This window comes from Natator depressus, chromosome 23 (genome assembly GCF_965152275.1).
Source record: "Natator depressus isolate rNatDep1 chromosome 23, rNatDep2.hap1, whole genome shotgun sequence".
Classification (NCBI taxonomy): Eukaryota; Metazoa; Chordata; order Testudines; family Cheloniidae; genus Natator; species Natator depressus.
The window spans coordinates 5,802,970-5,829,050 of NC_134256.1; the positions used below are offsets into that span (position 1 = coordinate 5,802,970).

At 56.5% G+C, this 26,081-nt stretch overlaps 2 protein-coding genes across 3 annotated transcripts; both read left to right on the forward strand.

Moving 5' to 3' along the window:
* The first annotated feature begins 2,374 nt into the window (after nt 1–2,374).
* NANOS2 (nanos C2HC-type zinc finger 2) lies at nt 2,375–4,262 on the forward strand. The gene has a single exon (XM_074937553.1). The coding sequence runs from the start codon at nt 3,221–3,223 to the stop codon at nt 3,767–3,769; it is 549 nt and encodes a 182-aa protein (XP_074793654.1). The 5' UTR covers nt 2,375–3,220; the 3' UTR covers nt 3,770–4,262.
* A 3,485-nt stretch (nt 4,263–7,747) lies between these two features.
* On the forward strand, nt 7,748–24,954 carry CCDC61 (coiled-coil domain containing 61). Of its 2 annotated transcripts, none has more exons than XM_074937391.1 (14): nt 7,748–7,853; nt 12,470–12,658; nt 13,039–13,121; nt 13,499–13,662; nt 14,503–14,655; nt 15,178–15,394; nt 16,419–16,501; nt 18,655–18,902; nt 19,626–19,704; nt 20,210–20,334; nt 20,625–20,703; nt 21,344–21,410; nt 22,530–22,602; nt 23,420–24,954. In XM_074937391.1, exons 2-14 carry the CDS (start codon nt 12,511–12,513, stop codon nt 23,515–23,517), a joined length of 1,617 nt encoding a protein of 538 aa, XP_074793492.1. In that variant the 5' UTR covers nt 7,748–7,853; nt 12,470–12,510; the 3' UTR covers nt 23,518–24,954. The 2 variants fall into 2 exon arrangements, with proteins under 2 accessions (XP_074793492.1, XP_074793493.1); XM_074937392.1 differs by having other exon boundaries at nt 7,748–7,807.
* The last annotated feature ends 1,127 nt before the right edge of the window (nt 24,955–26,081 follow it).

Below are 26,081 nucleotides of genomic sequence, written 5' to 3' on the forward strand. Positions count from 1 at the left end.
CGATAAATGCAAAGTAATGCACATTGGACAACATAATCCCAACTATTCATACAAAATGATGGGGTCTAAATTAGCTGTTACCGCTCAAGAAAGAGACCTTGGCATCATTGTGCAGTGGCAGTCAAAAAAGTTAACAGAATGTCGGGAATTATTAAGAAAGGGGTAGATAATATGTAAGGCCCTACCAAATTCATGGCCATGAAAAACATGTCACGGTCCATGAAATCTGGTCTCCCCCCGTGAAATCTGGACTTTTGCGTGCTTTTACCCTCTACTATACAGATTTCACGGGGGAGACCAGCGTTTCTCAAATTCAGGGTCTTGACCCAAAGAGAGTTTCCACCTTTACTTCTGCGCTGCCTTCAGAGCTGGGCTCCCGGCTGGCAGCCGCTGTTTTACAGCTGACCAGCTCTGAAGACAGCACAGAAGTAAGAGTGCCATTAGCACAACCCCTACGATAACCTTGCAACCCCCCAAGACTCCTTTTTGTGTCTAGACACCTACAATTACAACATCCTGAGATTTCAGATTTAAGTAGCTGAAATCAGGAAATTTACCGGTTTTAAAATCCTATGACCATGAAATTGACCAAAATGGACCGTGAGTTTGGTAGGGCCCTAATAATAAGACAGAAAATATCATATTGCCTCTATGTAAATCCATGGTACGCCCACATCTTGAATACTGCGTGCAGACCTGGTCGCCCCATCTCAAAAAAGATATATTGGAATTGGGAAAGGTTCAGAAAAGGGCAACAAAAATGACGAGGGGTATGGAAAAGATTCTGTATGAAAAGAGATTAATAAGTGTCACGGAGTCCCCGGGCGATGCTCTGGAACTGCTCCCTACGAAGCCAGTCAGGACTCTGGGGAAGACTCCTTTCTGTGAGCAGCCTGTATGCAGGGCAAATAGCTCACACAGCGTCCACCTTCCTGGGTCTGACCTCGGAGCACTCAGCATCCTCTGCCCCTCCGTGCGCTTCCCACAGCGAGTCCGCTCAGGCGGGCTCCTGGAGAAGCCAGAGGGTCCTGCACCCCAACTTTGCAGACAGACGTGACTCTCAGCCAGCCAGTAAAACAGAAGGTTTATTAGACCACAGGAACATGGTCTAAACCAGAGCTTGTAGGTGCAGAGAACAGGACCCCTCAGCCGGGTCCATTTTGGGGGGCAGTGAGCCAGACAACCACGTCTGCACTTCACTCCATGTCCCCAGCCAGCCCCAAACTCTCTCCAGCCCCTCCTCCTCTGGGGTTTGTCCCTTTCCCGGGCCAGGAGGTCACCTGATTCCTTTGTTCTCCAACCCCTTTAGCTCTCACTTTGCAGGGGGGAAGGGCCAGGCCATCAGTTGCCAGGAAACAGGGTGTTGGCCATTTTCTGTGTCCATACACCTGCCCTCTAGGGCTCTGCAATGATCATACACCCTTACCCCACCACCTAGAGACTTAAGAACTGCCTAGGGGAAACTGGGGCACCCCCACACTATTCAGAGGAAACATTAAGAACAGTCCCGCTTCATCACAATAAGATTAGGACTTTTCAGCTTGGAAAAGAGACGATTAAGGGAGGATATGACAGAGGTCTACAAAATCATGACTGGTGTAGAGAAAGTAAATAAAGAAGTGTTATTTACTCCTTCTCATAACACAAGAACTAGGGGTCACCCAATGAAATTAATAGGCAGCAGGTTTAAAACAAACAAAAGGAAGTATTTCTTTAAACAATACACAGTCAACCTGTGGAACTCCTTGCCAGAGGATGTTGTGAAGGCCAAGACTATAACAGGGTTCAATAAAGAACTAGATACGTTCATAGAGGATAGGCCCATCAATGGTTATTAGTCAGTATTGGCAGGGAGGGTGTCCCTAGCCTCTGGTTGCCAGAAGCTGGGAATGGGTGACAGGGGATGGGTCACTTGATGATGACCTGTTCTGTTCATTCCCTCTGGGGCACCCGGCATTGGCCGCTGTCGGACGACAGGATACTGGACTAGATGGACCTTGGTCTGACCCAGTATGGCCCTTCTTATGTTCTTATGACTTTATTCCAGAATATTTACTCTGCCTTGGAGTTATGCTGGAATACCTAGAGTGGAATAACTACTTTGGTACAGATATGCTGGTCAGTTTCCCTTAAGGAGGGGACTGGTGGGAAAGTGACCATGTCCATTACTTTTTATGGACCTCCTCCCTTTAGCATCTCTGTCAATCTTTGCAACTGATGAGGGCAGGTTTTAGCAGATATGTGTGTGGGGTTTGGGGTTTTTTTTAAAAAAGAAAACAGAAAAGTGTTAACAGGCTGGAGCAGAAAAGGCCTCTTTAAACATTTTTAAAAGTCTTTAAAAAGCTTTCAACTAATGCTGTTCAGACTCGGTTTGATGGTTAAATCTGAGTGAGATAAAAAGCAGCCACATCTGAGACTTTTGTGGATGTTTTCGTGACACCAGCGTAAGCCATGCCTGCTCAGAGTGGCGCTCCGCCCCCTTCAAGTGGTGGCTAGGCCAGCTACAGATTGATGAGTAGATCCCTGTGTAGCTCCGCATCCAAGCCAGGAGCCCGCAAACATAGTCTTGTGGCTATAAAGCGGCGATCCGCAGATTTGCAAGGCTCTAGGGATGAGCCTGCTACAACCGCCGCTAAGAGAGGGGTGGCTTTTAGCTCAGGCAGTAGAGGCTCCCACATCAAGGTCAAGGGATCCCACGTTCGATCGTAGCCGCTGACAGCGTTACCCGAGGCCAGGGGCAGTCAATAGGCAGACCCCGGGCCAACTCCAGACCAGCAGACGCTTTTGAATGGACCTCGAGATCTTTTTATTTACTTATGATGATCATTATTGTTAGTTTATTTTTATTATTTTCTCTGGAGTCTGGATCTTGACTATACCTGGACCAAGAAATTTGGACCTTGGCAAAAAATAACGGATTGCCCCTGGGTGGGACGCGAGCTTCTGGAGCAGAAGGGAGGGAAAATGGAATTCAGTTTTCTAGAAGAGGGGTGCGTCTGATGCCCAGTAGATTTGCTATAGCTGAACCTTGATATTTAGCTCATTAATCTCCGGTGGGGGATGCTTTTCTGTTTTGATTTCCGGCCCTTTAAATCGGAGACTCCACCTCCTTGCACTGGATGGGCACAGTGCAGCCTGCTGGCAATGCTGCCTACTGCAGGCCACGCCTATTAAAGGAGCAGGGGTCGAGGAGCTTTTTGCAGAGTAGGGGGCTTCTCTGATGAGCACCATGCTTCCCGACTGGCCTTCCGGGCCACCTTCTCCACCAGTCACGATCGCGCATGACTTCAACATGTGGCGGGATTACCTGAACCTGTCAAAGGTTCTTGGTGAAATCATTGAGGAGCACAGAAGGGGGTCCAGGAGCCTCCTAACCTGTGAGACTGCAGATCTCTGCCTGCCAGGGACCCCCCTTCCAATGCCTCCGGGGGACGCCTCGAGCCTGAAGTCATCGGACTGGAACAGGAGCAATGGCAGCAGCTGTCCGCAAAGCGGGCAGAACAGGGCGGCCACCCCTCAGACGCCCGGCAGGCTCCTATGCAACTTCTGCAGGCACAACGGGGAGTCCAAGAGGGTCTACTCCTCCCACTTGCTGAAGCAAGCCGATGGCATCGTGCTGTGTCCCATCCTGCGTAACTACGTCTGCCCGGTGTGTGGCGCCACGGGCGATGGGGCCCACACGCTGAAATACTGCCCGCACAATCAAGAGAAGCAGTCCCTCTACTGCAAAGGCGGGCGCAACTCGGCTGGCTTCATAGTGAGACGGTGAACGGCAGGGGAAGAAACCACCTCCACCCTGGGACCTTTCACCGGGGAGCCACCAGAAGGGGCTTGGAACTGAAGTCTATTTTCTACCGTTTGTTTCCGAGTTTGCGTTTCAAGTCCAGGGTGGATTTGACTCAGCCACGCAGAAAGTCGCCCTGGTTTCTTTACATCCCCACAGCAGCCTGGTTTTCGTTTCCCTGCCTTGCGGTGACTTCGGGCGGAAGAGAACCAGTGCCAACGAACCGGAAGTTTCGTAGTTTTGCCCTTGGCCTGCTAACTCACGCGGAGATTTAATTTTCAGCATTTGCAGACGAGGCAGCATCCGTCGGGGTAGATGGGTGCAAGGCTTTTGTCTTCGGTAGATTTGTTTTGTTGGAAACTTCTTTTCCCGACCAAGTGTTATTCGTTTCGTTTTACGCATCACAGGAATCACGAGGACTTTTAAATGTGAGATTTATTTTAAAATCATGTCAGAAAAAGAACTGAACTCTAAAATATGCAGCTACGTCATGTTTTAACTGATTTTGTTATTACAACACGTTGCGGGGGGGAGGGATTGTTCTCTCGGTGTTATGAGATTTGAGGGTTTGTTTATGAGAGTTATTTTTCATTAAAAAATGAAACACTCCCTTATCCCCTTTCCCTTCTGTTTAATAAACAGCTGTTCTAGCAGCCGGTTGGGTGTTTGATCGGCTTTTCCTCTGCGTGGCTCTGGGACAGATCTCCTTTCCGGCTAGCAATCGAGGGTGAGCCCCTTGTCTCCCCGCTTTTATTCTGGGCGGCGGCGGCTGGGAGGGAGATGCACGTGCACGGCCCCCTGCGAAGCTTTCTCAGCCCTGCACTGCTGGGGACCCCCTTGGTGGGAAGGGATTTCTGTTTCCATGGCCCCACTCCCTCTCGCACTCCCTGGAGGTTTGGGGGGATCTTGACCCCCGTCCTGCTAGAAACCAGCCTGACTCACTATCTTTCCCCCGCAAGCAAGTGAAGGGACTTGGGCCAGAAGCAGCGTCCCAGCATCCGCACACTCAGTGCTCTGGCCTGCTGTGGGCCCACTTTCCTCTTCCTCAGCGGGACCCTCTTCAGTCTCCTCTACCAGCTACAACGAGGGGGCCCCCCAGCTGCTTGGCTATGAAGCCCGATATGCCCAGAAGACCCCAACAGGAGCCCTGGCTTTGCCTCTCCCATCCCTACATGTCCCGGCCCTGCCCCCTCTGCCCTGGTGTGACCCCGCTGCCCCAAACTGGCTACTGTTTTCCAAGGGGGTCGGGGGAGCAGGGCTGCTCTGGGGCTGGGCAGATGCTGAGAGGATGGCTGCTGAGGGTGGGGAGACCAAGGAGAAGGGGGAAGGCAGAGTGGGGAGCTCTGCTAGGGAGCATGGTCCCTGGAGCCTGTGCACCCCCTACTGTGATGTAGAGAACATGCCCCAGCAGAGGAGCTGAATGTGTCCTGCCACAGAGAGCCAGATTAGGGGTGGCTGCATGCATTGGAGGTAAAGATTAACGGGCGCTGGGGGGGCTCGGCTGCCCCAATAGCTAGAGAGATGTAAGTACGGGTGAGTTCTCAGGCAAGGTCTCTCACCAAAGGCTCGTAAACAAAGTAGGCAGTCATGGAATAAGAGGGAAGATCCTCTCACGGATCAGTAACTGGTTAAAAGATAGGGAACAAGGGGTAAGAATAAATGGCCAGTTTTCAGAATGGAGAGAGGTAACTAGTGGTGTCCCCCAGGGGTCTGTACTGGGACCAGCCCTATTCAACATAGTCCTAGATGATCTGGGAAAAGGGGTAAACAGTGAGGTGGCAAAATTTGCAGATGATACAAAACTGCTCTAGACAGTTAAGTCCAAAGCAGACTGTGAAGAGTTACAAAAAAGGGAGCTCACAAAACCGGGTGACTGGGCAACAAAATGGCAGATGAAATTCAATGGTGATAAATGCAAAGTAATGCACACTGGAAAACATAATCCCAACTATTCATACAAAATGATGGGGTCTAAATTAGCTGTCACCACTCAAGAAAGAGATCTTGGGGTCATTGTGGATAGTTCCCTGAAAACATCCACTCAGCGTGCAGCGGCCGTCAAAAAAGCCAACAGAATGTTGGGAACCATTAAGGAAGGGAGAGAGAATAAGACAGAAAATATCATGTTGCCTCTGTATAAATCCATGGTACGCCCACATCTTGAATACTGCGTGCAGATGTGGTCGCCCCATCTCAAAAAAGAGAGATTGGAATTGGGAAAGGTTCAGAAAAGGGCAACAAAAATGATTAGGGGGATGGAACAGCTTGCGCATGAGGAGAGATTAATCAGACTGGGACTTTTCAGTTTGGAAAAGAGACAACTAAGGGGAGATGAGATAGAGGTCTATAAAATCATGACTGTTGTGGAGAAAGTAAATAAGGCAGTGTTATTTACTCCTTCTTGTAACACAAGAACTAGGGGTCACCCAATGAAATAAACAGGCAGATTTAAAACAAACAAAAGGAAGTCAATGCATAGTCAACCTGTGGAACTCTTTGCCAAAGGATGTTGTGAAGGCCAAGGCTATAACAGGGTTCAAAAAGGAACTAGATAAGTTCATGGAGGAAAGGTCCATCAATGGCTATCAACCAGTATGGGCAGGGATGGTGCCCCAGCCTCTGTTTGCCCGAAGCTGGGAATGGGGGATGGATCACTTGATGATTACCTGTTCTGTTTCTTCCCTCTGGGGCACCTGGCATTGGCCACTGTCGGAAGACAGGATACTGGACTAGATGGACCTTTGGTCTGACTCAGTATGGCTGTTCTAATTTTCTGAAGGGGGTGGTCGGGGTTGAGGGGTGACAGGGGTCCCTGCAAGGATCCTAGATCAGACCACAATGGGGCCAAATCCAAAGCAGCATCTCCCAAGGGAATCATCCTAAAACCTGAGATATTTCCCTAGCAAATTGCCTAGATACTGTGCTGGCCACTGCAAAGCCAGGACATCCTTGCGTGTGACAGAGATGCAGGGAATGGGATGGTGGGGGAGGAAAGTGGTGCTCTGCCCCCACAACCCAAGCTCCATCTATAAGCTTCAGTTTTGCCCAGTCACTCACTGATGTGCATGGTGTGCAGGTTTAATCAGCAGCAAAATAGTTGAGAACTGTGACCTTTTTAAGTCTCCGTTGTTAACAACTCACACAAAAGAGCTGGAGCTCCTGTTTCAGGCTGGCTGCAGACTCAGGCAGAGGTCACTGGAGCCGTTACACACTTTGAAGGTGTCTTCGGTAGCCAGGAAGGTGAGAGGCTTGTTACTAAAGAAAGCTCAGATCTCTGAGCATACAATGGGCCTGTGATGGGGTGACAGGGCTGCCCTGGCCATGGGAATTCCCAGTGGGAAATCCCTTCTCCCGGGGGTTTGCTAGCTGGGGAGCAGCCTGGTGGTGCCCTCCGGCGTATCTACCACTCCTCCCACTTTAGTGTCATCTGCACTATCTCTTATCCTGTCCCCAGTCGCGCCGCCGAGGCTGATGCTCTGATCCCGCTTTGCTTCTCAGCCCAGGGAGCCAGGACAGGGATTTAGAGGAGCGGCCCCTCGGTGAGCTCGAACTCACAACCCCGCGCTCAAAGCGCGCCTGGAGCTCCAGGGGCCAGGCCGGGTGCAATGCGCCGAGCAGCCACTAGAGGCCCTCGCTCTGCGGCTCCCGGCTCCCGAGAAGTAGAAAGTACATTGGGACTGACTGCGAAGAACAGCCAATGATCGGGCTGGGCTGGATGAAAGAGGCGGGTTCTGAGTGGGCGGGGCTGTGAGGGGGATTGGCAGCCAGTGGGGACCCAATGGAAACTCTGAGTGCTAGTCGGCGAGGGGTGGGAGGGTGCTGCGGTTGATGGACGGCCGCTGAAAACCAGTGGCCGCGCAGGCTTGGGCGGAGGAGGCGGGCCTTGCTTGTGACAGACAGAGGCTTCGAGCCAATGGCCCGCCGGCGGCGGTTGGTCGGCAGCCAATGGGAGCGGAGCGGGGCGCTGGGGGGTAGGGTCCTGTCAGGGGAGGCGGCGGTTGGGCTGAGCTGGCGGCCGAGGCGGTGAGTGACCCGGGCCTGTATCGGCCCCCCCCGTGGAGACCCCCTGGTACGTGATCCCCCGAGCCCCCTCCCCCATAGTGCCCCCCCAGCACCCCTTCCCCCCGTGGGGAGCCCCTGGCACGTGATCCCCCGGCATCCCCTCCCCCCTTGGGGGAGCCCCCCGGAACCCCCTCCCCCCGTGGGGATCCCCTGGCACGTGATCCCTGGTGCCCCCTCCCCCATAGCGCCCCCCCGAACTCCCCCCCGTGGGGATCCCCTGGCACGTGATCCCCTGGTGCCCCCTCCCCCATAGCGCCCCCCCGAACTCCCCCCGTGGGGATCCCCTGGCACGTGATCCCCGAGGCCCCCCTCCCCCCGTGGGGATCCCCTGGCACGTGATCCCCGAGGCCCCCCTCCCCCCGTGGGGACCCCCTGGCACGTGATCCCTGGTGCCCCCTCCCCCATAGCGCCCCCCCCGAACTCCCCCCCGTGGGGATCCCCTGGCACGTGATCCCCCGATCCCCCCCTCCCCCCTTGGGGGAGCCCCTGGAACCCCCTCCTCCTGTGAGGACCCCCTGGCACGTGATCCCTGGTGCCCCCTCCCCCATAGCGCCCCCCCCGAACTCCCCCCCGTGGGGATCCCCTGGCACGTGATCCCCCGATCCACCCCTCCCCCCTTGGGGGAGCCCCCAGAACCCCCTCCTCCTGTGGGGATCCCCTGGCACGTGATCCCTGGTGCCCCCTCCCCCATAGCGCCCCCCCCAAACTCCCCCCCGTGGGGATCCCCTGGCAAGTGATCCCCCGATCCCCCCCTCCCCCCGTGGGGAGCCCCCTGTGGAGACCACCTGGCACGTGATCCCCTGGTGCCCCCTCCCCCATAGCGCCCCCCCCCCGGCACCCCTTCCCTCCGTCGGGACCCCCTGGCACGTGATCCCCCGAGCCCCCTCCCCCATAGTGCCCCCCCAGCACCCCCTCCCCCCGTGGGGACCCCCTGGCACGTGATCCCCCTGCATCCCTTCCCCCCGTGGGGGAGCCCCCTGGAACCCCCTCCCCCTGTGGGGATCCCCTGGCACGTGATCCCCTGGTGCCCCCTCCCCCATAGCGCCCCCCCCGGAACTCCCTCCCCCCCATGGGGACTCCCTGGCATGTGACCTCCTTCCTGGTCTGTGACCTCCGGACCCCCCCCCCCCCGAGTTTCCCTCCATGCCCTGCCGGGGGGGGTGGCATTGCTACTTCCTGTCCCCTAGCTTCCCTTTCCCTAAACCCCTTCCCATGGGGTCCCCCATTGCTGCTCCCCCCCCCCGTGCACTTCCCTGCCATGGGGGTCCCTTGCCTGGTAACCCCCCACCCCAGAGTCCCTGTTCTTTACCCAGCACCTCTCCGCACCCCACGGTACCACGGTTTGGGGCAGCTAGGGGTGGGGGTTTTTTTGGGGGGGGGTTGACCACCTGCCCCCACATTTGCCATTGTTGGGGTTCCCCAAGAACTCGGTCCGACTCAGGTGCCTTTATTTGGCCTGCTGCAAAGCTATGCTGAGCTTATCAGACGCAAGTGAAGGGGGCGGGTAGAGGGCGCACCAAAGTTACACCTGCTACGACATTTTTACTAACTCTAATAACACCTGCGTTCAGAGCGATACACGGCATCACACGCTTCGGGATGAGCACGGTCACTTTTGGGGAGCCGATCCCCGTACAGCCTGCTCTGTCCAGGTATAACGTTCCCGGTTCATCTCTTCCATGGGCCGTAGCACCAGCGTGCTCCTGCGTATCGTAGCTATGACAGACATCCTGACTCCAGCACGCTGCTTGTTAAGCCCCTGTTTATACTGTGGCCTTCCATGCACCTTCCTAGTCATGTCCACTAAGAAATGAGCCGTGTGGGTCAGGATGGAGCTGTGTGACAGGTGGGGGACAGTGCTGCGTGGCGGATCCCCTCTGGGCTGGTGGGAGCCAGGAGGCAGCCCGGGAGCAGCAGCTCTGCCCTTTCCGTGGTGGCATTTGCCTCCCTCTACACCTAGTGGTGGGGCAGCAGCAGCCCTGCTTGCCTCCTCTGTGCCTGGCTTTGAGAGTGGGTGCAGCCATCACGGCTACAGCTCGGATGCAGCCAGCCTGTTCTCAGCTGGGAGAAGCTGCAGCCAGCTTCCTCCAAGGGTTGTCCTTCTGGGAGCAGAGGCGGCAGGGGGTTGGGAGCTCTGGCCCTTGCTGTACTGGGAGGGTGGACTCTGGTATGGAAAGAGTTGAGAACCTCTGGCATAGCCCTGTCAGCACTGCTGCTTTCCCAGCTGGACAGCGGCCCCAGCAAGCACCCAACCACTCCCTCTGCCCTAGAGCAGTGGTTCTCAAACCTTTTTTTTCGTGGACCACTTGAAAATTGCTGCGGGTCTCGGTGGAGCACTTAAGGATCTTCCCAAATGTTGTTTGTACCGTTAGCTAATTATTGTAAAGTGCTTTGGATAAAAGTGCTATATTAAAAAAAACTTAATAATAATTAATGTTTTTTGGTTCTACAAATAAAAGCACACAACTCGTATTTTAATCTCAGTAGTCTTACCTTTCTAATGCGATGGATGTGCCCTCTCTCCCCCACCACAGCAGCCCCCGAGCTGGGGCTGGGAAGGAGGGGGGTCTCGCCCTCTTCCCCCACCACAGCAGCCCCTGAGCTGGGGCTGGGAAGGAGAGAAGTCTCTCCCTCTCTCCCCCACCCTTCATTCTCTTGTGTGCGGTCACCCAGGCATGCACCTTAGAGGGAACTATCCATGAACTACCTGAATGGAGCTTGCAGACCACAGTTTGAGAACCTCTGTCCTAGAGCATTGGGTCAGTGCAGTTGCACCAGGCTGTGTTGCAGGGTGGTGAAGCACTGGAATAAATTGCCTGGGGAGGTTGTGGAATCTCCATCATTGGGGATTTTTAAGAGCAGGTTGGACAAACACCTGTCGGGGTGGTCTGTATAATACTTAGTCCTGCCTTGATTGCAGGGGACTGGACTAGATGACTTCTCGAGGGCCCTTCCCATCCTGTGATTCTGTACTGCCGTTAACGGGATCTGCAATGCCATTGCTGTCACTTCCTAGGACCAGCGGTGGGAGCTGTAGTACAGTCAGACAACACAGTTTGAAAAACACCTGAGCCCTGCCTGGGCTACAGCGCTCGCTGTCGGGGAACTCTGCTCCCCAGTGCACGTGCGCAGTGGTTCTAATCTACGTTGTCGCTGCGCCTGCTCATGGGCTTGGCCTGTGCATCCTGCTGGTAAACAGAATTGTAGATTTTGTGGCCAGAAAGGACCATTCTGTTCATCCAGTGTGACTTCCTGCCAAGCCCCAGCTGGAGCATCGCACCCCCAGTAATCTCTGTATCAAGCCCACCATTTCGGTGTGCGCTACAGCAGATCTTTCAAGAAGATACCCACGCTTGATTAAAAGACCCCAAGTGATGGAGAATCTCTCTTGTCTCTGGGTCTGTTGTCCCAGTGAGTAGTTAACTTCCTTGTTAAAAGATTGTACCTTATTTCTAGCCTGAATTTGTCCAGCTTCAGCTTCAGCCACTGGATCTCAGGCTGCCTTTGTCAACTGGTATAAAGAGCTGCCTACTCTCAGAGATCTCCTCCCCTTGGAGGTGCCGACCACCAGGGTCAAGTCACCGCTTAATCTTGGATTAAACAGATTGAGCTTCCTTCGGGCTTGTCTGCACTTGGAAACTTACTGAAATACTGATTCTGGAGTAGTGACTTTGGTGTAAATCCCCATGTGGACACTCGTATTCTGGAATAAGAGTGGATTAAGATATATTGGAATAAGGCATTTGTATTTTGGAAACAAAAGTGTTGATGGGGAGACTTATATTCAAATAACTACACCAGAAGAGCTATTTCGGTGCGTGTCCCTGCGTAGAGAAGCCCTTAATCTTTTGCTATGAGGCAGGTTCCCCAGATCTGGAAACAGTCCAGCAGCTCTCTTCTGAACCCTCTCCAATTTGTGAGCATCCTTTTGGTCTCACTAAAGCCAAAGACGTCACCTACAGAGACTACACCTTGCTATTCCCCTGTTTACACCTTCAAGGATCACGGTCACCTTGATAGTGGAGTAGGCTGTACACTCCCAGTGACAGGACAGTCCGGGGCTCGTGTGTGTTATCTGAACAGGACGAGTCTTTGCGGAAAGCGCTCTGGATCTGAGGGATGGAATTCCCCAGCATGGGGTACTCTGCCATGGGTGGCTGGAGCAAGTCCTGAACTAACAGAGGAAGGAGACAGGCACACAGACCCAGCTAGGCCTGAAATCTGATCTGTTCCCACGGGATAGTGTAACTTGCACTGTGGTGCTGTGCGGGCTTCTGCCCCTCAGTCCCGACCATGTTCCCTGACTCAATTGCTGCTATCCCAGCCTTGGGCTCCCCCCCCCCCCCCCCGAGCTCTGCCAGTGCCCCTCAGGCCCAATCTGCAGCCACCTGTGCCCAAGCCCTGGGCTCCCTCCATGCCCTTCAATCCTGACCCACATTCCCCCCAGCATCCCAGCCCTGGGCTCCCTAAATTGCCAATGCCACACAATGCTGACCCGCAGCCTTGGGCATCGTCCCCCACTCTCCTCATGCTTCTCATTCCCACCCCACAGCCCCCTGCCATCCTAGTCCCGGGCTCCTGAGTGTCAATCCCAATTCCTGTGAACTCCCTCTCCGGCCGCAGGGTTGCCTGAGAACGCAGGGCCTGAGCACTGAGGGCTCACCATGGCCAAGCTGCAGGGGCTTCAGGCTGACTACGTCTTCCGCGGAACGGAGCACGTTGTGAGGATGACCGTGAACGGGAGCGTCCTGGAGGTGGAAGTGGAGGACCGGCTCACCACCGATCAGTGGAGAGGAGAGTTTGACGCTGCCTGTGAGTGTCCCGCCAAGCCCATTACATGGGTCACCCCCTGTGAGGGCTGTATCAGCTGGGAGAGGGAGCAACAAGGGCCAGGGGACTGGGAGTTCAGGACTCCTGGATTCTATCCCCAGCCGTGGGAGGGGTGTCGTGGCTAGTGGTTAGAGCAGGGGGGCTGGGAGTCCAGGACTCCTGGGTTCTATCCCCAGCTCTGAGAGGGAGTGGGGTCTAGTGGATAGAGCAGGGGAGTGTCTAGGACTCTTGGGTTTCCTTCCAGTTCCCAGAAGAAGTGCAGTCCAGTGATACGCTCAGAGGGCTGGGAGTCCCAGACTCCTGGGGGGAGCTGAGTCTGATCTTGCCTGACAAGGGTCTCTCCCTGTTTCATTTGCTCCCAGTCATTGAAGATTTAACTCACAAGACCGGGAACTTCAAGCAGTTTGGGATCTTCTGCAGCATGCTGGAGTCTGCCCTGAGCCAGGTGAGGCCTGCAGAGCTCATGGCTAACATTCCCCTGGGGCACATGCACCTGGCCCAAGGGCAATGGGAGAAGGGGATCTGGGCTGCCACGGGTCTCACTGGACAGCTTACTAGGAGCCCAAGGGTCCCTCCTGTTCTGTGGAAAAATGGAGCTGGCTGTACCAGCCAGCTGCCTCGCATGCCCACCCCATCCCGCTGGACTGCTGTCACTCGCTCTAGTGCAGAGTGGCATGGTGGGAGCTGTCCTCTTTCGGGGCAGCCCCATGGCCAGCCACACTCTATCACCACCTCCCTCACTGTGAGTGCAGCACGAAGGGCTGGGCTGGTGAGTCCCTCTGAGTCAGCGCGTCTCCACCCCCCCCCCCCCCCCCCCTGCAGAGCAGCGAGTCGGTCACCTTGGACCTCCTCACCTACACTGACCTGGAGGCGCTGAGGAGCCGGAAGATTGGGGTGGGCCCGAGGCACGCGCCCTCCGCTTCCAAGTCCTCGCTGCTGAGCTCCAAGCGCTATCTCATCCTCATCTACTCCGTCGAGTTTGACAGGTAAGGGCAGCTCGGAGCGGCGGGTGGACTAGGAAGACAGCAGCAGCTTGGGCTTAGTGGTGGATCATCAGGTGAAGGCCTCTCTCAGTGCAACACCTTGGCCAAAACGGCTGACGCAGTCCTGGGCTACATCACCAGGGGGATCTCACGTAGGAGCAGAGAGGGTATTTTCCCTCTGGATTTAGCTCTGATGCGATCGCTGCTGGGATCCTGTGTCCCTCTCTGGTGTCCGCAACTCGAGAAGGATGTTGATAAATCGAGAGAGGTCAGAGAAGAGCCACAAGAATGATTGAAGGCTTAGAAACCCTGCCTTATAGTGAGAGACTCCAGGAGCTCCATCTGTTTAGCGTAACAAAGAGAAGGTTAATGGTGACTTGATCCCAGTCTTATCGGTACCTACCTGGGGAACAAATATTTGTTCAGGACTCTTCAAGGTAGCAGACAGAGGTCTTACAGGATCCAATGGCTGGAAGCTGAAGCTAGACAAATTCAGGCTGGAAATCGGGCTCAAACAGTTAACCGTAATTAGCCATTGGAACAGCTTGGCAAGGGTCATGATGGAGTCTCCATCCCTGGCAATTTTCAATCACAGTTGGATGTTTGTCAGAGAGATCTGCTCTAGCTCAAAGCGGAATTAATTCAGGGCAGGTCTCTGGCTGGGTTAACTAGGGGGTCAGATTAATAGCAGAAGGGACCACTGTGATCTTCTAGTCTAATTAATTCTAGCTATTAATCTAACTGGAGGGGAGGGGTGATAGAGGGGGATGTGTAGCCATGTGACTGTAGCAACCTCAGGGCACGTGCTGATCCCAGCTGCCCCTGCCTCTTGCTTTTCCACAGGATCCACTACCCCCTCCCGTTGCCCTATGTGGGCAAGCCAGACCCTGTAGCGCTGCAGAAGGTCATCAGGGAGCTGAAGGAGGAGCTGGCCGTGCTGAAGGCCAAACCAGGCAGGGATTTCCGGGATGCGGAGATCCGCCGGCTGCGGGACGAGTGAGTGAGGGGAGGGACAGGGTGACGGGAGCCTCGGCGTTGAGCTGATTCCTCCCCCCAAGGCTGTCTCGAGCACCTGCCCCTGTGGACTACTTGGGGCACAGTCAGCTGTCCCAGCCGATCCACTATGCAAATGAGAATACCAGCTCCATGCTTCAGACTGACACTAAGGGAGGAGAGAGGTCTGGGTATTACTACAGAGGGCCTGGGAGCCAGGACTCCTGGGTTCTGTTCTGGGATCTGCCACTGACTCACTGGGTGACCTGGAGTAAACCACGTCTCTCCGTGACTCAGTTTCCCCTCTGTAAAACGGGACTTATCTTCTCATCTCAGCGGGTCTAAGTGTGAATTAATGTTTGTCCAGTGCTCTGAGGTCTGCTGCCATGAGGGGATTCGCTATGTACAGTAAGCGTCATGTGTCACAGTGCCTCCTACTGGCAGTGCTGATCCCCTGCCCCCTTCTCTGCCCTGCGAGCCGCTGTGCCCCCTGACCCCTGCCTGTGCGTGTCTCTGCCTCCCCAGGCTGGGCCGGGTGCTGGAGGAGAAGCAGGAGGTGGAGTCAGCCCTGCTCGGGCTGCAGGAGGAGCTGAAGCTCTGCAGCAAGAGCAGCGCCGGGAAGGAGGTGAAGATCCTGAAGAAGATTGTCCAGAGCCTGGAGGAGGAGCTGCTGAAGGAGCGAACCAAGCACCAGCGAGCAGCCAGCAAGCGCCTGCAGGAGAACCGGCAGCTGGCTGACGAGGTGGGGTAGTGAACCCCTCGGCTGGGCCCTGGCACCAGTGCAACCCCCCCTCCGTCCCCATTTAGGTGATGGTGTAACAGCATTGCCCAGGTAGGGCCCGCACCCAACCTGGCACTGGTGTGACAGCCTCCCCACACGCCTCCTGGTGCGACAGCCCCTTTTCTCTCCCTCCAGCCCTTCCCCCAGTGCTGGTGTGACATTGCCCCCCATAGACGAGAAGTCAGGACTCCAAATTCCTCAGATGTGGAGCTAGAGCTTCCTAAAGGCGAAGATCTGAAGGAGAGACGACCCTTAGTGGAAGCAGCATGGGAGGGGAGTGGGGTCTAGTCGTCAGAGCAGGGGGCTGGGAATTAGGACTCCTGGGTCCTAGCTCCAGCTCTGGGAGGGAAGTGGGGTTGGAGCAGGGGGGCTGGGAGCTAGGGCTCCTGGGTTCTAAACCTGACTCTGCCACTGACTCATTTTGTGGCCTCAGGCAAGTTGCTACCACTCTCCATGCCTCGGTTATCTTTTTTACAGTTCAAACATTTGTAATAAATAATAGTATCAAGTATTTGTATTCTGTGCTGTAACTGAAATCAATATATTTGAAAATGTAGAAAACATCCACAAATATTTAAATAAATGGTATTCTATTATTATTTAACAGTGGGATTAAAACGTCGATTAATTTTTTTAAAATCGTTTGACAGCCCTAGTAATAATTATTACCGTGAGATCTTACATAGCACTCATAGCACTGTATACCCGATGATTCCAAAGCCCTTGACTCTCTATACAGGGCTCACTTGCCCACCACTGAAATGCAGCCACCTCTGGGGTGGACCATGGCAGCTGTTTAACACAACACCATGGCACCCCAGTTCAGGGCAGAAAGTGAAGGGGAATGTTGCTGGCAATCATGTAGCCCTGCCCAGATTCCATTGTCTGTCTGCGCTGCAAGACTGTCTTTTGGGTCGATTTCCTGGGCCCGTTCCAGAGCATGTCCAGCAGCTGAAGGAATGAGATTTCTTCCCCTTCCTTGCAGCTGGCGGAGGTGAAAGCATCGGAGAGGAGCCTCCGGGTCCGAGTGAAGAGTCTGACCAATGAGCTGGCCTTATACAAGAAAGGGTGAGTGACTCCAGCTGCTCTAGGCTGGATCAGGACCCTAGGCGGCGTTGAAGGAGATGCTTTTCATTCACCTGTCTAAGGATCACGGCCCCTCTGATACTCGAGCCCAGGTTTTGCCCACTGGCCTTTAAATACTGGTCCCCTGGTATTAGCGGATCGCTGATGCTACAGAGGAAGGATCAAACCCCCATAATGCATCTGGCCAGTTGTGCGATGCTGGAAGATTCCTTCCCGTACTCTGCAGGGATTGTAATGTGTCCTGACGCATGAGATCTCCTGCTAGGGGACAGGGTAAGGAGGATGGGGGACATCAGTCCTTACCCACGGCTGTCTTGAAGGGTCAGTGGGGCTTCCGCAGGGCAGAGCCAGCCCTGGTGGCTGCATCTTTTTGATGGCACTTAGGGACACAGAGTGTAGGTCATGTTTGTGAATTGGGGGATTGTGTCCTGGAAAGCAGTCACTCTGAAAAGCATCAAGGGGCCATGGTGAGAACCAGCTAACCAGGAGCTCCCAGGGCGATGCTGGGGCTAAGTGGGGAACATGACCCTTGGTGGTATAAGGGGTGGGGATATTGAGGAGGAGTGGGGTGGCAGTGCTATGTCTGTATCCAGCATTAGCGAGCCCATCACTGGAGCATGGGTCCCATTCTGGTGTCCGCACATCCAAAAGAATGCTGCAAAATTAAACAGGATTCAGAAGGAGCCATGAGGACGAGCCAAGGGCTGGAAAACCTGCCTGTGAGCATGAGATCTGTGTGCTGGATCTGTTTAGTTTATCCCCGAGATGGTTCAGAGGTGATGCGATCCCGGTTTGTCAGCACCTCCCTGGGCAGGTGTGACAAGCCTCTGGGGTTCCCAGAGCTGTAAATTACTGTGTTACCCCTCTCGGCCTCAGCAAGTGGGAGCTTTGCTGCTGCTAAACTGTGTTAGCTCCCGGGCACGCTGGCATGTCTGCCCTGCCGGCAAACTCACCCGGGCCCTGCCAGTGATCCCCATTCCCAAGTTCCCCAGAGACGTCTCTCTGCAGCGCCCCCTTCCTCCTTACTGTCATGCTCACAAAACTGTACCAAGCTCGCTGCTCCTTTAAAGAGCCCGTCCACAGCCGCTGGTTACCTTAATGGGGTTAACAAATCCTCTGTTTCAATCCAAGCTCTGAGCTGGGTTATGGGAAAAGTAAAACAGGTGCATTAAGAAAAGGACACCAGTTTAAGGGATACCAAGTCTAAGGCATAAAGACACAAATGGTTACAAACAAACAGAAGTGAGAATACACTTCTAAGGCTTCAGTCTAACTTAAGCCATGAGAGTGCTTTGTTCAAAGACGTTTTCTCACCCGTCTTCCTTCAGCCTGGCTTCCCGAGTTCCCTCCCCCGCATGTTAGAGCCCAGTAAACCTTGGAAACGTGCTCTTCGCGAGTAAGCCCAGACCCCTTTCTCTGCTGGGGCCTATGTGTCAGGCTGTCTTCTCCCTGCTCCTTCGCTTGGTTTACCTTGTATGTAAATGACCGTGTGTTGTCTTTGCCTGGCCACCAGGCTGGTCAGACAAGCAAATACCCGTCCCTCTGTCTAGGGCAGATTAGGGTTATGCGTTGCTTGCCGAACGCATTTTCGGAAATCTAATGCACTTTGATAACCCTTCGTGCCCCCACCACGCCCTGGTTTTCAGGACCAGCGTGTTACCGTTTGTGCGTGATGTCCCATGGCACCATTTAGACACAGATCATCTGGTCTGTGCAGTGAGTTTGTCAGGGCTGGTGAGAGCTGCCGGCACAGAGCAGTGACCCTGTGGCACGGGGGGAATTTCTGAGAGGGGAGGCTCTTCAATCCAGCAGACAAGGGCAGAACAAGATCAATGGCTGGAGCTGAAGCTAGGCAGGTTCAGGCTTGGAATAAGGCGCCAGTGTTTACCCGGGAGGGGAATTGACCATTGGAACCACTGACCCAGTGATGGGGATAGGGAGTGCTCCAGGGCTTGGAGTCTTTCACTGACATTGGATATCTCTGCTGTGGCTCGACTGTCAGATCTGGGCTGGATGCAGGGATACCTAGGGGGATTCTGTGGCCAGTGTGAGGCAGGAGGCCAGATTGGATGACCCGAACAGGCCCGTCTGTCCTTCACATCTAAAACTCTGACTGCTCCCTCCTGTTTTTCCAGGCGCTTGACCCCCACCGGCCCATCCCCTCAGAACCGATCGGCGTCCTCCCGTGGCTTCAGTCACGCTGCCCCGGGCCGGAGCAGCGCTGCGGCCATGGGCCGAGAGGAGCGACGCTCCACCTCCAGGGAGCGCTCCAACTCCCGGGAGTGTGGCGGGGCCTGGCCAGTGAACCGGCCACGCTCCACATCCAGAGAAGGGCGTGGCGGGAGCCAGACCCGACTCCCTCGCCAGTCACCATCACCCACAGGTGAGGGGGTAGGAGAGGAGCCATTGGTCGGGTCCACTGCCCAGATCACAGGGCCTGGAGACCCTAGGTTGTCCTTCCCAGTCTCCGACAGAGATGTCTCCAAGCAAGGTGAGAACCTTGGTCACATGCAGTGATGCGGGGGAGGTAGCAATCCCCCTCCCCCCCCAGTTCCTGCAGCTGAATGCTGAACAGTTTGGAGGGGTGGGGAAGGGTCTACCCAGCCCTTCTCCTCGAGGTGGCTGGTTCTGAGCCACTTCTCACTGTGATGACCAGCGTGCCGGGCCTTGGTCCCCATTGTGACATGAGATTTAGGGGCCTGGGGCCTCAGCCCAGTTCCTAGCCAACCGGCGTGGGGTCTACCTCAGGCAGCCCCAGTCAGTAGCCTCGGCCGAGAGCTGAATAGACCAGGGGGACCAAACATCCGTCTTGCCCCATCAAGGTGGGGAGGGGACTGTGTTGGGCAGGGCTGCCGTTGCCCATGCTGTGCCCATTCTGGGAGGGGAGACCATCCATCCCCAGGGCTCTCGTTTACTCACCCTGCACTGCGGGGTGATCAGATCTCAGGGGTGGCAGCAGCACCCCCTGCCCTTGGCACCCCTACCCCACCCCCATCTTGGATCCCAGGCAAGGCGGCAGCAGCCCCTCCCTCCCCCCGTCTCAGATCCCAGGTGTGGCAGCAGCAGCCCCCGCCCTTGACCCCACTGCCGGTCTCCCCTTTCCCAGGCACCCGGCCGCCGCGCTTCGACCCCACGGCCTTTGTGAAGGCCAAAGAGTGGAAGCAGAAGGAGGCTGAACTGAAAAAGTAAGTCGTCCCCCCACCTCCCCCTAGAAGATCAGGGTGTCCCTAGGGGGTGTTCGGGGCCACGTGTTTCCACCTCTAGCCGCCGCGTTCAGTGGCCCCTGTGCTGCCTGGGAAGTGGACTGTTGCCAGCGCTCTGGTGGGCGCTGCCCCCCCGAATCTGAGCCCTTCCGCCATCCTTGGGGAGGGCAGGGTGTGGGAGCCACAAGGGTTAATCAGGAGGCATTGACACGGCTCCAGTGGCAGGAACGCCATCTGAAACCCACCGAGATCTTGGAGCCCCAGGGCCCATTTAAGGATTCCGGCTGGTTTAGCAAGGGCCGTGGCGGCAGCTTCGGGGTCCCAGTCCTCTGCTTCCCTGCGGTCCCCTTCCCTTCCTGCCACGAGCTGCGTGCCTGCTGCACCCAAGAGGTGGCTGCATTTCAGGGGCAGGCAGCCCGTTTTGGCAAGGAAGCTTCAGGTCGTGAGATGCCGGCTTATGCACATAACCCTCTTCCCTTGGGCGCAGCCAGCGACGGATCCGGCGGGGCGCGGGTGATGCACCGCCCGGCAGCTGGGGCCGCTCCCACTCCCGGGGCCTGGCAGCCTTCAGCAGAGACAGCCTGGGCAGGAGTCGCGGACGCAGCTCGTCGGGTACGTCCTGGGACCAGGAATGTCTCCGGGGTGGGATACTGCACTGGGCTTGCCACTGCCTGGGAGCCCCATGGCCACATCCCCCAGCCCCTGGACCGTCCCTTCTCCGGGGACCAGCTGATCAAGGCTGGAGCAGGTATTGGGAAAGCCCATGCTAGACGTGAACTTCCCCAGTTGAGGTGCGTTGTAGGAGTGCGTGTGTGGGGGAAGGTTTGGGGGGCAGGGACGCTGGGCTCTGGAGATCCCCCTGCCAGGACTGAGCTCCCCTTTACTGTCTCTCACTCCCACAGTGGAGAGCTTCCGCAGCCAGCGCTCTTCAGCAAGCTCGGGCAGCGAAGCGGATGATTACTCCGAGCCAGTACCCCTAAGGTAACGAAATCACAATCTGCTACTGGGACAGGGAGAGCAGGGGGGCTGGGTTCTCTCCTTGGCTCTGGGAGGGGAGTGGGATCTAGTGGTTAGAGCAGGGGGGCTGGAAGCCAGGACCCCTGGGTTCTGTCCCAGCTCTGCCACTTACTTGCTTTGGCAAGTAATTTTGACCCAACTTTTGAGACATGATCTCTGCTTTGGGGCCTGATTATTGGAGGGTTGAGCAGCAGCAGCTCCCATTGCCTCCGTCTGGCACGCAGGCCACTCAGCACTTCAGCACGCCACGCTCAGGGGCGCCGAGGGTGGGCACCCACAGTTGGAGGCCTCTCTTGGAAGCTGGGCCAGGCCCTCCCGGCGGGTGGGAGCTGGTGGCTGTGGGGACTCCTGAGATGCCAGAGACTAGAGATTGATGCCTGGGGGTACAGGAGCTGGCTTACCCTGGAGCTGCCACGGTGGGGCCCTGGTGCCGCATAGGGAGGTGTCTGAGTGGCACGACTCCCCCCAGGGACAAGTGCCTGGCCTCTCCATCACAGCGCACCCCTGCTAGCCACGGGAGCAGGGATTGGAGCCGGCTGCTGCCGGTGCTAACTGGCGGAGCGCTGCCCCATCACCGCGGCTTTCTTCCCTCTCTCTCCGGCAGGGGCAGGCGGCGGGCACCCAGAGGCAGGAAGCCCTTGAGTTCCTCCTCCTGGAACGGCCCCACCGGGGTAAGTAGTTCTTTGTCCCCTGTCAGGGTGCCTCTCAACTAGCCTGGGTGGGAGGTAAGCCAGGGCCTGGTGGGACACGGGCCCCATTGCGCCGCCCTGGCTGTGCCGCAGCCCCCAGGCCCTCCGGGCAGCAGGCATCTTGCTCCAGATCCCTGTGTGCATGAGGCGAAGGTGGGGGCTCCCGGGGCTGGTGTGGCCTGTTCTCTGTGGGGGCAAAGCCCATGCTGGAGCCCATGCTGAGAGCCACTGGCTGAGGACGTGATTCCTCACAGCTCCATGGCGTGCTCCAGCCAGAGGGGGGCGACGTGGAGACAACGGGTTTCCTTTCCCTCCTGCAGGAAGCCAGCTCAGGGCTCCAAGTCGCCGCCAGTCAGGAGAGGCTGGGGCCGTGGGGGGCGCCGGGGTCTCCCTCCCCACCCAGGTGCCACGAGGCAGTCCCTCTGCCTTCAGTGCTAAATGACCTGGAGTAGGTCGGAGAGCACCGGGCGAATCTGGGAGGGGGAGGGGCTGTGATGAGGGAGGGGCCGAGTGGTTAAAGTGGGGGTTGGGTGCCTGGTCTCCTGGGGTCTAGCCTCAGCTATAGGAGGGGAGCGGGGTCTCATGATTAGATCAGGGGGCCAGGACTCCTGGGTTCTATCCCAGGCTCTGGGAGGGGAGTGGGGTCTCGTGGTTCGAGCAGGGGGGCTGGGAGCCAGGACGCCTGGGTACAGCTGGGAACAGTAGAGGGGATGTGACACACAACAGGCTAGTTTTCGTTCCACTTACGTGTCTGCAGAGAATGTGAGGGCTAGTGAAGGTTAAAGGCCTGGAGCCCAAAGCACAGTGAGCCTTCAGCCTGTCTTGTGGGGGTGTATGTCAGTCTCCGGGGCTGTGGTTTTGTTGCCACCTCTGCCGCTGACTGGCTGCGGTCCAGAGCCCAGGTGTCCCATTTTCCCTGCACCCTGGGAATAAATGTGTCAGCAGGAAACGGGACTCTGCCCCAGTCAGTTTGCTTTCGTCTCGGACAGCCCTGGTAATTCCTGGCTGAAGTGGGGTGCTGGCGGGGACGGGGACGGGGTGGGGGTGGGAGTGGGGGAACCAGCTGGGAGACGACCCTGCAGCTTTCTCCTCTCCCTGCAGGCTCCTCGAGCGGATGCCGGCCGCAGGAAACGCCTGGCCAGCACCCCCACCGCGAGCAAGCGAGCGGATAAAGGTGAGCTGGGCTGTGCTGCAGAGTGGGGGCTCAGCAGGGGGCGCTCTCCCCTCGCAGTCTGGGCTGACTCCAGGGCCCTGTCATGGCACGAGCAGTTGCCCTGCTGCTTAGACGTCCTGTCATCTGGATGCCTCGTTTCACTCAGTTTGTCCCCACCATGGTTACGGAGGCCTCTGGCCCTTTTCCCATGAGCAGGACTCCTAGCCCCAGAGTACTGCCAAATTCCATGTGCCTTGGAGCTTCAACTGGACAAGCTACTTTCACTCCTACCCCCGATATAAACAGCTGCCACACTCCACCCCAGAGGTGGCTGCATTTCAGCAGCAGGCAAATCCTCCTGGAGCAGCCCACGGTTCTCTGCAGACTATGGGGGAGGGATAGCTCAGTGGTTTGAGCATTGGCCTGCTAAACCCAGGGTTATGAGCTCAATCCTTGAGGGGGCCATTTAGGGATCTGGGGCAAAAACTGGGGATTGGTCCTGCTTTGAGCAGGGGGTTGGACTTATATGACCTCCTGAGGTCCCTTCCAACTCTGATATTCTGTGATACGGTTTCTTTGATCCCTGCACACATGCCCCGTCTTCCCCCAAACCTTTCCTCCCTCAGAAGTTCCCTCCCCATACCCAGCTTCCCTCTGCCTGGCCTTGAGCCCTCTGATGCTGCTCACAGGGCCGGAGAGAGGTTCCCTGTTGAGCAGTTCCCCACTCCTGAGGCTATGGGGTTCATGGTCCCGGCTCGCCAGGGGACCGGGGACTAGAGTGTGGGGCTGGCCCGGTGATCGCAGGGCCCAGCCAAGGAATGCTCGTCTCCTCCGACAGAGAACCTGTGTGATGAGCCGTCGGCCGACCTGTCTGAGATCGACGCCCGGCTGCAGGCCCTGCAGGAGTACATGAACAACCTGGACACCAGGACGTAGCCAGTGGAGTCTGGGAGGGGGAGGGCGGGCACGTGGCCCAGGCTCGGAGCCCTCCACACTGCTTGCAGGGGGGCCTGGAGAGGTGGGCCAAGCGACCAGGCCTTGGAGCCCTCCCTCCCTTGGAGCTCCCATGGGCCAAGCCAAGACCTCTCTCTCCCACAGGGACCCTTTGCCCTGGGCAGGACAGGGCTCTACTCCAGGCTGGACAATAGAAGATTAGCAAGGTGGATATTTGGGAGTGGGGGCTCAGGATCTTAGTTCCCCCATAGCTTGTTCCCATCAGAAATCCCCACCCCCACGGGCTGGACAGAAGGCAGGTGGCTTTGTAGTTGTACCCAAGTAGCCCAGGAGCAAAGGATCATGGGACATTTCCTCCTGGGAGTGACTCCCTTCGCATTGGTGGCAGCTAGGAGGCGCCTGCCCCACTGTGGCTTGTGGATTTCTGACCCCCTTTGGGAAGGGGAAGGCCACTGCGGAGTGGAGGGTCCTATGGAGATCTCAACAGGCTGATGGGACCCTCTTCTAGCCCCCCCAACCCCACCTTCTCTCTCCTGTTTAGCTCAGTTTTAGCAGCCTGATGCGGGGAGGCTGGAATCCTGCAATCGGTGGGGGAAAGGGGGCAGCTTCTTAACACGCAGGCCAAGCAAGCTCCAGACAGGGACAGCGCTTACCTGCTTCTGTGGCACGGTCTGATCGTGCCAAGCCCTCTCCCTGCACCAGCTGCTCCTAGCTAACCACGTCCCACCACGGCAGCCGAGAGGGTAGGATGCCTTGCGGCCAGTTTGCCTGCCTAGGCGAGCAGGCTGCCCTGCGCTCAATCCCCTGCTCTGAGCACCCGGGAGAGAGCGAGCAGGGAGAGGCACCGGCCTCCGGCTCCTTGAGCTGGTCGTGCCTGGAGGCAGTGAAATGAGCGAGCTAGTGTTCAGTCTCTGGCTGCTCCAGCAGCTTAACTGCTTTTAACGTTGGTGCGTGAAATCTCCCGTGTCTGAGCGGCTGGGGGAGCGTCTGCTGTGCTCCCCCTCATCTGGTTTCCTGGCAGCACATGGGGCTTCAGGAGACCTTTGGCCATTGCTCCCTCAGCTGCTCTAAGCCTCCTGCCTGGTTGATGGGCCTGGAGGAGCCTTGGACCAGCTCAGCGCTGGGCATTCAGCTGTTAGAGCTAAAAGCCCCATGCCTCAGCAGCCCTGTCTGCTATGGGATCTGGTCCCCCCACTTCTCCGGTTCACTCCACGAACAAGCCAGTAGCGGCATCCACAGTTAATCCGGCAGTGCTGGCCCCTGAGTGGTATCTGGTTCCTCTCAGCGCCCCAGTGGGCGGCAGGTGTTTGTGTTGTGATCCTGTGTGCTCCCCATCCCCTTACATGATGTTGCTCTGCTGTGTTGTCTGATGATCCCTGTTGTAAATAAACCTTTCTAACTTCCCGCCGGCTGCTGATCCCGTCCCGTGCCTCTGCTCCACCCTGCGCCAGCGATGGTGAGGATGGAATTTGGCTCATGCCACCGAAGCCCCGTCCTTGAGCCAAAGGAGAATCGCCATCAGCTGGGAACAATAGAGGGGATGTGACACACAACAGGCTAGTTTTCGTTCCACTTACGTGTCTGCAGAGAATGTGAGGGCTAGTGAAGGTTAAAGGCCTGGAGCCCAAAGCACAGTGAGCCTCCAGCCTGTCTCAGCCTGTCTTGTGGGGGTGTAAGTCAGTCTCCGGGGCTGTGGTTTTGTGATGGGGATGCAGGCTTTGAACCACCATCCTCTAGCGTGGCTCCGTGTTACTGAGAAACCTGCCGCCTAGCGAGACACCAAAGAAGCTCAATCGATTTAGTTTAGCCAAGGGACAGTTCGGAGGTGACTTGGTTTCCCAGTTTGTCTGCACTCCATGGGGAGGAGATTTCTGAGAGTAGAAGGCTCCTCAACCCAGCAGACAAAGGTAAAATGGGATCCAGTGATGGGAGCTGACATAAGACAAATGCAGAGTGGAAATAAGGTGCAAATTTTTAATGAGGGTGAATAACCATTGGAGCAATTCCTCTGGGGGGAGGGGGGATTTCTCCATCACTTTGATTCTCTCCATCAAGACTGAACATGTCTCAACATTCAGCCCTAGCTCGACCCCCAGCTAGGGGCTGGCTGCTGGAATGGCTGGGTTGGGGTTCTCCGGCCTGGGTGATCACCGGGTGTCTTTCTGGCCATGGTCTGTGCCCTCCTTTATTTCAGATACCGCAGAGCAGCAGTGGCTAGCGATGGCCGAGCTGGGCTGGGCCTGAGAGGGCAGCAGGGTGTGGCTAACGAGCGTGAGGGGGCTGCAGCCTTACTGGGTGAATGTAGGATAGCCCCATCCTTCTCTGGGTGCATTCACAACGCACTCCCGGCTATACACACGCAGCGTGACCCATCCCAGGGACCCCTCCTGGGCCACCAGAGGAGTGTGGGAGAGCCGCTCCTGAGGCGCTTGCAGGGGCTGGTTTAGTACTTTGCCCTCTAGGCTCTTCCCTCAGGGTGGGCTTCAGGTCTGGGCTGGGAAAATTTGTGAAGTTTCAAAAACGTTTCCCTGTCCCAAATCGGGAAG

Excerpts from the sequence above, each read along its gene's own strand:
- NANOS2 (XM_074937553.1), top strand. The coding sequence starts at position 3,221 with ATGAGCACCATGCTTCCCGACTGGCCTTCCGGGCCACCTTCTCCACCA.
- CCDC61 (XM_074937391.1), top strand. The coding sequence starts at position 12,511 with ATGGCCAAGCTGCAGGGGCTTCAGGCTGACTACGTCTTCCGCGGAACG. Across the intron at positions 13,122-13,498 it reads TGGAGTCTGCCCTGAGCCAG|AGCAGCGAGTCGGTCACCTT; the intron begins GTGAGGCCTGCA and ends CCCCCCCTGCAG. Across the intron at positions 15,395-16,418 it reads ACCGGCAGCTGGCTGACGAG|CTGGCGGAGGTGAAAGCATC; the intron begins GTGGGGTAGTGA and ends CCTTCCTTGCAG.